This window comes from Lepidochelys kempii, chromosome 11 (genome assembly GCF_965140285.1).
Source record: "Lepidochelys kempii isolate rLepKem1 chromosome 11, rLepKem1.hap1, whole genome shotgun sequence".
In the NCBI taxonomy this organism is placed as follows: Eukaryota; Metazoa; Chordata; order Testudines; family Cheloniidae; genus Lepidochelys; species Lepidochelys kempii.
In genome coordinates, this window is record NC_136390.1 from 32,443,380 (window position 1) to 32,456,182 (window position 12,803).

Here is a 12,803-nt window from a genome sequence, read left to right on the forward strand (position 1 = left end):
TACTAGAAATCCAGTGTTCTTCAAGTAGTGTCCCTATAGATGCTTCAGGTGCATATACGCTTCATGAGATATTCTGTTATAGCCCTCCTCGTGCCACACATCAAGGCTACATAAGGATGCATGGGTGAATCGTCCTCAGTTCCTTCTCAGCTGTCTCAGCCTGAGATGAAGTCTTAGCATGTCTGCCTTGAGCATGTGTCAGCTATCTTATATACAGTTCATACTGGGGGTTTGTTTAGTATTAGTTATAATTAGAGATTATATATAATTATTAGTTATAATTAGAGATTATAATTTTCTCTCTCTCCCTAAGGGAGCCTTATTCTCCTGACAGGGCTCCCTCTCCTGATGAGAGACTGTATCTGTTAGCGACAGCCACTCTGTGTCCATTGCTTGGGGAAGTCCCATGTCTCCCGGAAGTGCAACTTTTGCCTGGCCCTAAAATCCAGGGCAAGGAAGAACAGGGAGATTAAGCTGAGACTGCTAATGGTAGAATGCTCCCTTTGACCAACTTCTGAGGGTACATCTACACTTAAAATGCTACAGCTGCAGCTGTGCTGCTGTAGCACTTCAGTATAGACACTCACTAGTTATGGAGGGGCTCACCTGTTGCTGTCTTTAATCCACCTCATCGAGAAGCATTAGGTAGGTTGATGGAAGAGTTCTTCTGCTGATCTGGCACTGTCTGTACTAGGAGTTAGGTCAGCATAGCTACGTCTGTCAGGGTATGTTTTTTTCACATCCCTGAGAGATGTAGCTGTGTTAATGTAAGTTTTCAGCATAGACGATCCCTGAGTCAGGTCAGGAAACCCAACCCCACCTGTGCCTCTGTCTTCGGACAGATCCAGTGCCCTTTAGACCTTGGTTGCAGGCTTCCCCTAAGAAAGGAGGCTTTTGGAGACTTCAGGGAAGGTTCCAGAAAGAGGACTCTTACCTCAAGGAGGTTTGTTCCTGGACAAACCCCACCACCCCCACCACCTGTTGAGCCCCTGGGCTGGCCCCGCCCCGCTCAGCACTCCTGGCCTAAGTTTTAGTTAGGAGTATATAGTAGTATATAGGACAGGTCACAGGCTGTGAATTTTTGTTTACTGCCTGTGACCTGTCCATGACTTTTACTAAAAATACGCATGACTAAAATGTAGCCTTAATCATAAGCACTCTGGACTATCACCATCTGGCGTAGCCCCGCTGTCAGTACCTATCCATTCAGCATACTTGGTACTGAGCAAGCCCGGGCGCCACACACATCAGCACCTGCACTGGTACTGCCCCAATCAGCTTTACAGTCTGCTTCGGCTACTGCGTCAATACCGATCCCTTACTTGGTACTACGAGAATTCTGATAGGCTAAGGACCTGTCTGTAACTGACTAAATGAAGTCCCTGCTCCTCATGGGTACTGAGTATCTCTTGGTTCTGACACCCCGATCTCCAGATCACCATTGTCCTCTGGTATTCAAGGACTCTCAACCTTTTCTTTGTGTGCTCCCCCATTGGAGGAGATTGACGAGGATGAAGAAGACTTCCAGTCAGTCTCTTCTATTTCTGTGTAAGGTTCTCCAACATAGCCTTATAGGAACCCATTCTTTGACGGTCATAAGGAAGATCATCATGCTTGGCAATGAGGATGGTGGAACCAACCCTGCATACCACCTGCACTTCCATATGTCCCCACTCCCCATGACTACATTGAGATCCCGGGCTGCTTATTGGCAGCAATTCACAACAGGTGCTGTCTCATAGGAAGCGAGAACTGTACAGTCCTCTCCTCTCCAAAAAACCCCTCTCCCCAACAGGAGGAGACATCTGAGGAGCAGCAGGCCACTTCTCAAACACCTATTTCATCCTTGTTTCTAGATGAGGTGGTTATGCCCCCACCACCTTCCATGGCCGACAATTTCCATAAGTTTCAGGACCTTCTAAAGAGAGTAGCTGACACACTTCAGATTCCATTCATAGCACAAGCTGCTGGATATCCTACGATCACCAATACCCTCCAGGGTGGTGTTACCCATTAAAAAGGTGCTCCTGGATCCCACTAAGACTGTGTGGCAGACACCTGCTACCGTTCTGCCAACATGTAAACGGGCAGGTAAGAAATATTATGTTCCCTTATGTTCTCCCACTTCCCCTCCCCTCCCCCCAAACTCCCTTGTGGTGGATGTGATAAATAAGCATGGTAAGTAACACTTCTGGAAAGTCTGCTTCATATGACAAGGACCAAAAGAGACTGGGCCTTTTTGGATAGAAGTTCTACTCATCCGCAACCCTGCAATTTAAGATTATGAACAAAAAGGCAATCATGGCCAAATATAATTTTACAAACTATAATAGATTTACAGCCTTTATTGAACATCTGCTGCAGAAACATAAGGAACACTTCCAATCCATCATTTCACGGGGCCAGAACCTCTCTTCAAACATCCTTGAATGCTGTGGGCACTACTGTCAGGAACATCTTCATGGCAGTTGTTATGCATAGGGCATTTTGGCTCCAACTCTCGGGGATTCTGAGAGAAATTCAGAAAACTGTTGAGGACCTCCCCTTCAACGGTCATAAGCTTTTTTCCAGAGACCAGGTATGAGTCCTTGCACATACTAAAGGACTCTAGGGCTACTTTACGATCGCTGGTCATGTACAAATAAGAAAAGATTTACTAGGTTACAAACTGCCCAGAGATAGTGTCCTGCTCAGTTCTCTGGATTCCGTAGATCCCCTGAACATCCCAGAAAAAGACTTAATTCCACAGAGAGAGTGCCATTCACCTGCACTACATGAGCACTCAGTCATCTTCAAAGCAATAGTTCTGACGGGTCAGTCAAGAGATTGAATCCTCGCATGCCTCTGGTTTTACAGCTTCATCCATTTGCCCACCTTTCCCCCCCTCCCCCTTTTAGAGACCTTCTTTCCCATTTCCAACATGCTGGAAGGTGGATCACTACGGACAAGTAGGTCATAGAGGTCATAACATTGGACTATGCCGTCCCTCCCTTCTTCCCTCCCCATTTCCCCATCCCTTTTTACAGACCCTGCTCACTGGTTTTATTGGGACAAGAAATGAACTCTGTCCTTCAGTACGGAGCAGTAGAGCCAGTTCCACCTCCTCACAAGGACAGAGGGTTTTACTCAAAGTATTTTCTTGTGTCAAAGAAGGATGGAGGATTGAGACTGATCTTGAATCTAAGACTTTTGAACAAATTTGTAAAGTGTCAGAAGTTCAGAATGGTGACTGACAATTATAATTCCTTCACTAGAGGAAGGGGATTGGTTTTTGGCCCTCGATCAACAAGATACCTATTTCCATATAACGATACTTCCATCACACAGGAAATACCTATGTGTCACTATAGTCTGGGATCATTTCCAGTACGGAGTTCTTTCCTTCAGCCCCAAAGATGTTCTCAAAAGTCCTGGCGGCAGTGGCTACTTACCTCAGATGAGAAGCAATCCTAGTCATCTTGTACCTCAACAAATGATTACTCAAAGGTTGTTCCTACAAAGCAGTGCTGTCTTCCATCCAGACATCGCTTGTTCTTTTCCAGGAATTGTGTCTCCAATTGAATGTAAAACAACCATGTTAATCCCTGTACAGAAGATACAGTTATAGGAGCATCCTTGGACTCATTGACAGCCAGGACGTACCTTCCCAAAGAAAGATTCATAAGCCCCTTTGATAGGCACAGTTCTGGGAGCCCTCAATGCATGATAAGGAGCTGTCTGTAGTTCTTGTGACACATGGTAGTTTGCACCTCCATGACTGATCGATCAAGTCTCTGTGTCTGCTTCCAGAGTTGTCTTAGAATGACTTGTTTTCCATCCAGGGACACCCTACAGGCATGTGACAGTACCTTTTCAAGTGAGCAACTCCTTGGACTGGTAGAAAGATCAACTCAACATCTGTGCAGTCATTCCCTTCTGTCACCCAGCTCCATCAGTAACTATGACAATAGATGCACTGTTGTGATGGGAAGTGCACCTCAATGCTCTGATGACTCAAGGCAGATGGACGTCTAAGGAAACCAGTCTCCACATCATTCTGTTGGAACTCAGGGCAGTCAGGAATGCTTGCTTTCATTTCCTATCTCTCATTGGGGCAAATCAATCACGGGCATGATGGGCACATGTCCTGCATGTATATCAACAAACAGGGAGGAGCAAGATCCCCAACCATGAAACTATAGCACTGGTGTATAGCCCATCAGATCCAAATTTCAGCTCTCTACCTCCCATGTAGTCAAAACACCACAGCCAATATTCTCAGTAGATGCTTCTCCCGGGACTAAGAGTGGGAGCTACACTCTCAAATTCTTCACAGCTATTCTGAAGATGGGGACTTCCAGACATGGATCTCTTTGCCATCTCCAGGAACAAGAAGGTCTATTCCGTTCTATTCTGCTCAAGCTGGGGAGTAGGCCACCACTCTGTGGGAGACTCCTTTCTTCTATCTAACTGGGGAACTAGAGGGGTGTGTGTGTATGTGTGTGTGGGCTGCAGCACCGCCACATTTTATGCAGGACCTCGCTGCTGGCCCCCACACCTAGGGATCTCTGTTGCCGGAGTCCCGGCTGCTGGCCCCCCAGGGCAGCAGCGGAGTCCTGGGCTCTGGCTAGCAGTGAAGTTTAATCATTAACCAAAACTGATAAGTCTAATGCTTATTGGTTAAACTTTTACATCCCTACTTGTTATGATGCAACCGTTGTTCATCCCCCACAAAGGGTGAGAGCACGTTCTGCCAGATCACCAGCAACATCCACAGCATTAGTCAAGAATGTGCCAGTATCTGAGTTATGTAGGGCTATTATGAGGGCTTCAGTACATACATTTTCTAAACTTGGTACTACAGTACCGCCTTCAATTCTAGACTCTGTTCTGAAGCTCCCTCTGCTTGTAAGCAACCTGAAGTGGAGCACCCATAGGGACACTACTTGAAGAAGAAGAGGTTACTCACCGTGTGTAGTAACTGTGGTTCTTCCAGATGTGTATCCCTGCGGGTGCTCCACTACCCACCCTCCTTCCCTTCTGCTTCAGACAGTTCTCTATGGGATGTCCAGGTGGAGAAGCAACTGAGGACGGTTTACCCATATATTCCTATATAGCCTCGGTGTGTGGCACGATGAAGCATAGGGCACATGCTTGGGCCAAATGGACAGTATTAGCAGAAAATATCTGAACAAGATTCAAGAGATGCATGCGTAGCTGAAGTGGAGCACCCGTAGGGACACGCATCTTGAAGAACTGCAGTTACTGCACAAAGTGAGTAACCTCTTCTGTTGCCCTTGTGTTTTACAGTATGTTGTAATATTTCATAACGGCTATCTTAAATCTCCGTAAGAAAAACACCTAGTTTGTACATCCGATCTACTGGAATTAAAAGAAAAAGAAAGGAAATAAAACAAAAAAGTCTGCTAGACCATGGAAAATATCCTTTCTCTTTGTCTCTCTGTAACTCTTTTTAAAATAGCCTGCCGATGCCCAGGTTGGGTAACAACGTTGAGCAAAGACCCTGAATGAAAGGGATATATAAAGAAAATAATGGTGCATGAAGGCTGAAATTGAGTGGTTCATTTCTGTATCATAAAGAGCACTTTCTCTAATCCTCGTGTAGGTATCCTGCATTCTTGATGTGCTAGTATTTATGATTATGATGATAGTACCACGTAGCGTTCATTACGCTTTTTTTCTGTAAGTCTCACAACACTCTATAAAGGTGGATAAACATTACTATCCAGTCTTTATAAGTGCAGAAAACTAACGTGTTGTGGTAAATTTGCTGCATGAACTAAGGCAAATCAGACACTTCAGTACTGGGATTACAGCTGAGGTCTCCACTTCCAGTCCTGTACCCTATCCACTGCACTCCACTCCTTCCTTAGTTTATAATATAAGTATTACAGTGGGGCAGTGATTAATTTGAATCTGAAATAAGAGATGTCTCTAACTGAGACAGCCAATATATGGTAACTTCAGAGTCCATGATTTAAACTTTGCAAATTTGCAAGCACGAGGTGAGGCTCTCAGCAATAAAACATAATTAAGCCAAAATGGCAGAAGTTACGCTTCTAGGAGTTAACTGGTATGGACAGGTAATGTTCTTCTTACCTGCCACGAGATGATTCACTTCAGGTTTGAAGATAATGTCAGAACACTTCTGGGAAGGACATGCACTATACCAAATCCAGCAATTAAACCTAGAGTCTGAGCTTTCAATCTCTTACTCATATGGAGGTAGCCTTTACTCAGTTTAGGGCATGTCTACCCATGCAGTTGCTTCAGAATAGCTATTTAGGAAGAGTCAAACCTCTAAAGGTCCACATGTGGAGTTACTCAGAAATAGCTATTGTGCTTTAAATTCACACCCCACCTTAATCTGAATTAATTTACACAAGCCCATAGTTGATTTTGAACGAGTGATTGTTAATGGATTTTGGAAGGCACTACGCTCAGCCTCCTCATGAGTGTATTTCTAACAGGCAGAAGGAATCCTCAGGCCTCCCAGAAGGATTCTGGGTGTACCCCTCTGTTCAGTCGGGCACCTTTTTGGAAGTACTGTCGTTGACATACTATATTAGACACTGTGTAATAAAAAACATTGGTATTTCAGGATTTGCACATATACTTCTCAGTGAATAGTGGCTTATTAAATGACATTAACAAAAATTAAATATGAAGTAAATATTTCCAACCAGCACATGTTGTGTGGGAATGTAGCTGTTAGATTGTTTAAAAATAAATCTCTTTTTTCCTCTAACTGGTGTGTCTCTTGCATGTTAAAGTTCCAGTATTGCTACTTTTTTTTTTTACTAACTATATATTTTTGGAGGGTAGGGGTGTTGAGTGTACTGAGTCTATTGTGATACAGCATGTCCAGAAGGCAGCAGGAGAGTGATATAGGAGGGACATGTAAGCCCCAGGATGCGGAGAAGCCTTATTCCCTTTAGAGGGAAGAAAGTTGCTATAGATTAATGAAAAGCACCTGAAGCCAATTAGAGCACCTGAAGCCAGTCACCTGATAAAACCCCCCTACTTCAAGCAGCCAGGACAAGGAGTTGGAGTAGAGTGGTTTGGTGTTGGAGCAGAGAGCAGTTTGAAGGAGTTGGAGCAGAAGAGAGTTTGGAGAAGTGCTGTGGCTGGCTAGAAGACAAAGACCCTAAGTAAAGAGACACCCAGCTTGTGCAGAGAGAAGGCAGGAAGACCCACAAGCTGAAGAGCAGGAGAGGGAAGTAGTCCAGGGGAAGGAAGTACTAATTCAAGTGGTTTGCCACTATCCCTAGGGCCCCTGGGCTGGGACCTGGAGTAGAGGGTGGGCCTGGGTCCCTCCCTCTCCACTACCCTTCTCTGGGTTACTAGTGGGACAGTAGATACCCTAGTTCAGGGGTGGGAAACTGTGCCCTGAAACCCCCTCCCCCCCAAAAAAAAGAGGAAGCGCAGGACCCATCATAATCATGCCAGCAATTTGCCACAGTATATTCATGAAAAACACTTAGTCCATATGTGCTGAAAACAGCGTGATGAAGCTCAGAAACACATAATTTACTTGGAACAGTTTTCCTGCTTAAATGACTTCAGAATCCTCGGAATTTCCAGTAGTAGGAAAGCAGTAGTAGCAGCACTCTGTCAGGAGGAGGACATTGACCAGAGTTTCCATTGCCGGCTTCTACACGCACCGCACCTCACCTCAGATCCAGAATTCCCATCCAAAAGCAACAAGAGGAAGAGAGAACTAGTCTTTAGACTCCCCAGTTTGGATGGTGACATTACATCTTGTGTGTGACTTAACATCTCCTGTGCTACCCAAGGTCCTTACTGTTATCTCTGGGACAAGATTGGTCACCAGCTGGAGCAGCTCAAACTGCCAGTTAGTCTAGCAGACAGCTGCGTCAGGAGTTACCATCTTCTTTCACCTTGTATGTCCGGGCAGCTTGGTCTGTGGGCCAAGGTGGCAGCCAACAGCATAGACGGTTGGAGGTAGTGGTAGTGGAACAGCTTATCCAGCAAACCAGCAGCACCAGGACCTGGGAGCTGTGAGTGGCAAGGGTACTGAATGCCTCCCTTCAGGTTAAACCACTATCAGCCATACATAAGAAAGCAATTGTTAGGCTCCTTATTCAAGGAACTATATCGCTGGCCATTAACCACTTGGCTATTACTGTCATTTCTTGTACTTCCCACTTTAAGAATGGTTATTGAGAAGTTAATGATGGGTCAATTCCAGCTACTCTTGGGTACCAGAAGTTTCTGATGCATTTATTTTGTTCAGCATTTGACATTTTTTTTTACTCTTTTACATTTCTGTTCTTACCACTTCATGTTTTAGTTTATGTCTACACTGCATTTTAAAACTTGTGGTCCCAAGTCTCAGAGCTCAGATCGAGCATTACGGAACCAAAAACAGCAGTGTAGATGTTTGAGTTCAGGCTGCAGCTTGAGTTCTGAAACTCTCTCTCCTCCTGGGACTTCAGCCCCAGCTCCAGCTGCTATGTATACATAGCTGTTTATTTTAAGCCTGAGTTTGTAGACTCTGAGACTTCCTAATGTGGGCTTTAAAATGCAGTGTAGACATACCCTTAATTTGTTAACTGCAGCATCAAACTGCTCCAGAGATAAGTGGTATAGAAATTAATAAATATTACTGCTTTAGTTTTCTTCACTTAGTCCAAAAAGCCAATGTCTGTTATCACAAAAAATTGAAGCATATAATTAAACTTGGGCATTTTAAATAATCCATGTCTAAGTGAATGTTACTTAAAAACAGCCTGTACATTCTTCTTTATTGTATTTGTATGCCATTCTTCCCCAAACACATCAGAACAAATTCTGGTACTATAGTTTCACACTTGTCATTTTAATGTCACAACATACTGTGACATGCTATCAAAACCTTTGTTAATTATCCTGAAGCCCATATGGTCTGTGCAGGGCTTCTCTATATTTTCATCCCAGTTTTATAATCTTGGACACTAGCAGCCATACCAGTATTTTGAAGCTCATGATGTGAACAAATGGGAGAGTGATCATGCACTGTTGGCCTTATGGTGTCTTGTATATATTTTCTACCGACATGAAGACAGGAAAAGATTATTATTCATTACTGAAGTTAATGCAGTAAAGTTAGAAATGTGGCTATTGCCTTTTCCTCCCTTCCCTTCTGGGGTCAAAAGACAAAAGAGAATTGAACTTATTTTAGATACTAACTTTATTTAATGGGGACTCCCAAGTAGGATTAAGAAGTGGCTTCACTATCCTGCCTCCCATGCTGAAAGTTTTTAAAGGTTTTAATCCAGTCTCCTTCCTTTTCCCAGGTGCATTATTTAGTAGAGAAGGGTGCAGTGATTGAACACGTAGACTACAGTGGAATGCGTCCATTGGACAGAGCAATTGGATGTCGAAATACGTCGGTAGTGGTCACACTACTTAGAAAAGGTGCCAAATTAGGTTAGTAAGCCCATCCTATATCGTCAAAGCACAATTTTTGTGTGTGTTGTTTTTGTTTAGAAGGGAAATAATTGAATGTCTGCTATAGTGCAATAATTGTCATTTTTCTAAAACAGAGTTTTAGAGAGTCTGTCACATTCCTTTTGAATGGAAGTCTATAAAACATTATATACAAAAATTTGTACTACTTTAAAAAAAACTCTGTTTAAGTTGCCAAATCAAGGACTACAAAGTTAGAAAATGCCAGTTTTATGGTTACCCATGCAACTGTAATTGTGTCTCCTTGTGCATTGAATGCTGAACATAGTGAACATTTAATTTAACAGACTGAATCAAAATGCTTACGCACAAGGGCAGGGGCTGACTTACTGTTACGTGGGCAACCCTAATTCTGGTATTTCCAAATTTTTGAGTGCATGACTTTGCAACCTTAAGAATATTAATTTAATGTAGATTTTGTATGGAACTTTCTAGAGTTTTTTAAAAGGAGAAAGGTAAACAAAAATTCTATGGTATCCTATGTAACAACCCCCATTATCATCAGAGTTCAAACTCTGAACCCTCAACACTGCAAGCCAAATTGCTGCCGTTTGAACTTCAGGATCTAAATATTTTAGTGTGTAGATGCTCTCCTCCTTTCCTCCTTACCTCCTTTATCTCTTTCCCCTGGAATTGAAGGGAGCTCTGTCCCCATGTGGTTCCCCTTGAGACGAGCTGTGAAGGAGAATGAGCCACTTGGGCTAGGTGCGAGGTCCGGGTGCAGTGGGGAGGAGGCCGGGACTGGTTTGCTCTCTCCTTCTGCCACATGTTGCTGCCACAGGGGCATGAGCTACAAACTAGTTCCCACTAACTACATGTGCTCTGACAGCTCATGGGAATTCCCAGTGCAGTGTGTGTAACTGGTGATGCTGATTTGACAGCAGCATTGCCAATCCAGACTTAGAATTTTTATATTCAATTGTTATTTTAGTGTGCTGAATTTTTCTCAGGAATGCAAACATGAGAAGGAAATGGTGATTTTTTTTAACAGTTTATATCTCAGCAAAAGCTGAATGGAATTTTATGGGAAAAATAAAAAGGCATTTATGTAGTCTGAGGGCATTCCTGCTACCAAAATAATGCTGCAAACAAGGGAGGGGTGAGAGCTTCTCAAAGAAAATGTCTCTAGAATAATTTGTAATGCAAGCTATTAGGCAACCTAAATATAGGGGCTGTTATTAGAGCTGGCCTAAAAAGGGAATTTTCTGCCCCAGGGAAAATTTCGGAGTTTTTTTAGGTGGTGTGGAGGTGTGAAAGGTAAATATCTAAATTTTTCACTAGACAGAAATTCTCAAAAATTCTGTTTTGGGCGAACCAAAACAGATTTTTTTGGCTTACTGACTGCCCTACTGGAAGTTTGTCAATTTTACTCTCTCCCTGTAGGCAGAAAGTGAAATTGAGCCTTCCAGGCAGGCAGTTGGGGAGCTGTCATTTTGATTTTTTCCCAGCAGAAAACAGAAATTTTTGCTTGGGAAAATTTCTAATTGTGCAAAAGGGGATTTTTCATTTGGAAATCATCTTCAGCCTGCCCTACTTGCTTCTAGCTTCTCTTCATAATGTTTTGGTTCTAATAAAAGATTCCACTTTCAGAAACTTTTGGGGCTTCCATTAATTTAAATAGTTGTATAATAGGTATTTAGCATATGAAAATCTTTTCCAGATGTTAACTCACTGCATAGCTCAAGAGCTAGGTGATCAAAGCACTTTGGACACTTCTTTTCAGGTGATAGCCACATGTCTTAAAGCCAAAGAATCTGTACCAGGCTTGCTGGTCAGTTGCATGAAATATATGTAGTGTGTTAAGCAAGCAATCATTTGTTTGTTCCCACTTCTGTATTTCCCTTCTTAACACTTTGAACCTTGGCTGTAGCAGGAGGCTGTAAAGCCTCAAGAAAGCAAACTGGTACTAATGGTCAAGAAGGGGCTTTTTCCCTTTAATACATACAGAAGACATGATGGTATGGTAAAGATTTTATCCACATTTATTTGGAATAGGGCATACTAGTGGCTAGACATGAATTATGAAGTTATCCCAAAAGGGTACCAATAAAGCTGTTTATACCACACTGTAGGAGAATGTTCTGAAAAACGACTTTAGAACTGTTTCAGAGGTTATTTAAAATTGTATTGATATTATTTTTAATCTTCCATCTGCGAAACCAGGTGCCTTACTCTGCAGTTAGGATTCGGAGGATAGAAATAATTTTTAGAGGTTTTTAAAGTTACAGTCTAAAATAGCTTTTCTATACACACTACTGTTCTGATTTTAAGGTTCCATATCTCACTATCTACTAGGATGGGCTAGAATCAAAAACCTTATATCTCTGTTATAGGGAGAGGTGAGATTACTGGCCTTCTAATAACATAAAGGCCCTGTTTTTAGCCCTCATGGATTAAGGCATGAAATCCAGAACTGATAATATTCAATCCTTGACTCATGAGATGTTTATCTTTTCTGAGGAGAAATTCCATGTTTGGGTTTGGTGTTAAATTACAGCTGTTTGAAAATGCTCAGAGATTTGGAAATTAACAGTTCTGGGGGCAACGGATTAGAGGGCAGAGTACAGGTGAAGTTGTCAGATGCATGAGGAATACAATTAATTAATAGCTCTAATTTATCCTGTGGTTCAACAGTTAATTATGTGGCTATTACTACTGTGTGTTTCTGTATGTGATTGCTACTGAGTCTGGGGCACCTTTAAACCACAGTGAAGGAAAGCATCCTTATTTAGGACTGCACTTAAACACATGCTTCAGTGTTTTCCTGAAGTGGGATCTAAAGCGGGGCAAACACACTTTGAACAATTAATACCAGGCTTCTGTATGTATAAACATTTGTACAATCATTCATCACTTGTGGAATATCCACTGAACTTTTTGAGTGTGAAACTATGTTGGAAACAAGCCCTTAGGTTTTTTCTAGTAATATCAGAAATGTCCTTTGAAAAATATATAACATTTTAACTTGCAGGAAATGCAGCGTGGGCAATGGCCACTTCTAAACCTGATATTCTGATTATTCTACTGCAGAAGTTGATGGAAGAAGGAAACATAATGTACAAAGTAGGTAGATTCTTAATTTCATTGCTAACTGTGAATGTTGTAAGTGTGCTATTACTCAAAGGTAGGTAATGATTGTTAAAACACCTGCTGCTTTGTCTTTAAGAAAATATTGCTAATAAGTTATATGTAAGCCCCTTCCCTCATGTTGTGGGGCATGGGAACCAAGGAGCTTTGAGAGTAAATATCCTTCCCCTGTAAGAGAGAAATTGATTGGGAACACTCAGATCTTGGAAAAAAATGGATAAGAGGGTTTGACCTGGATTTCCTTT

General features: G+C 42.5%; 1 protein-coding gene across 12 annotated transcripts in view; it reads left to right on the forward strand.

The window, feature by feature from the left end:
* The window catches only part of TANC1 (tetratricopeptide repeat, ankyrin repeat and coiled-coil containing 1), a 216,265-nt gene that overhangs the window by 196,556 nt on the left and 6,906 nt on the right, over positions 1-12,803 (forward strand). For all 12 annotated transcript variants that reach the window (XM_073305546.2, XM_073305545.2, XM_073305550.2 and 9 more), the window contains 2 exons: positions 9,300-9,432; positions 12,443-12,534. In XM_073305546.2, the coding sequence (XP_073161647.1) occupies positions 9,300-9,432; positions 12,443-12,534 (225 nt within the window). The remainder of the gene's footprint in view (positions 1-9,299; positions 9,433-12,442; positions 12,535-12,803) is intronic.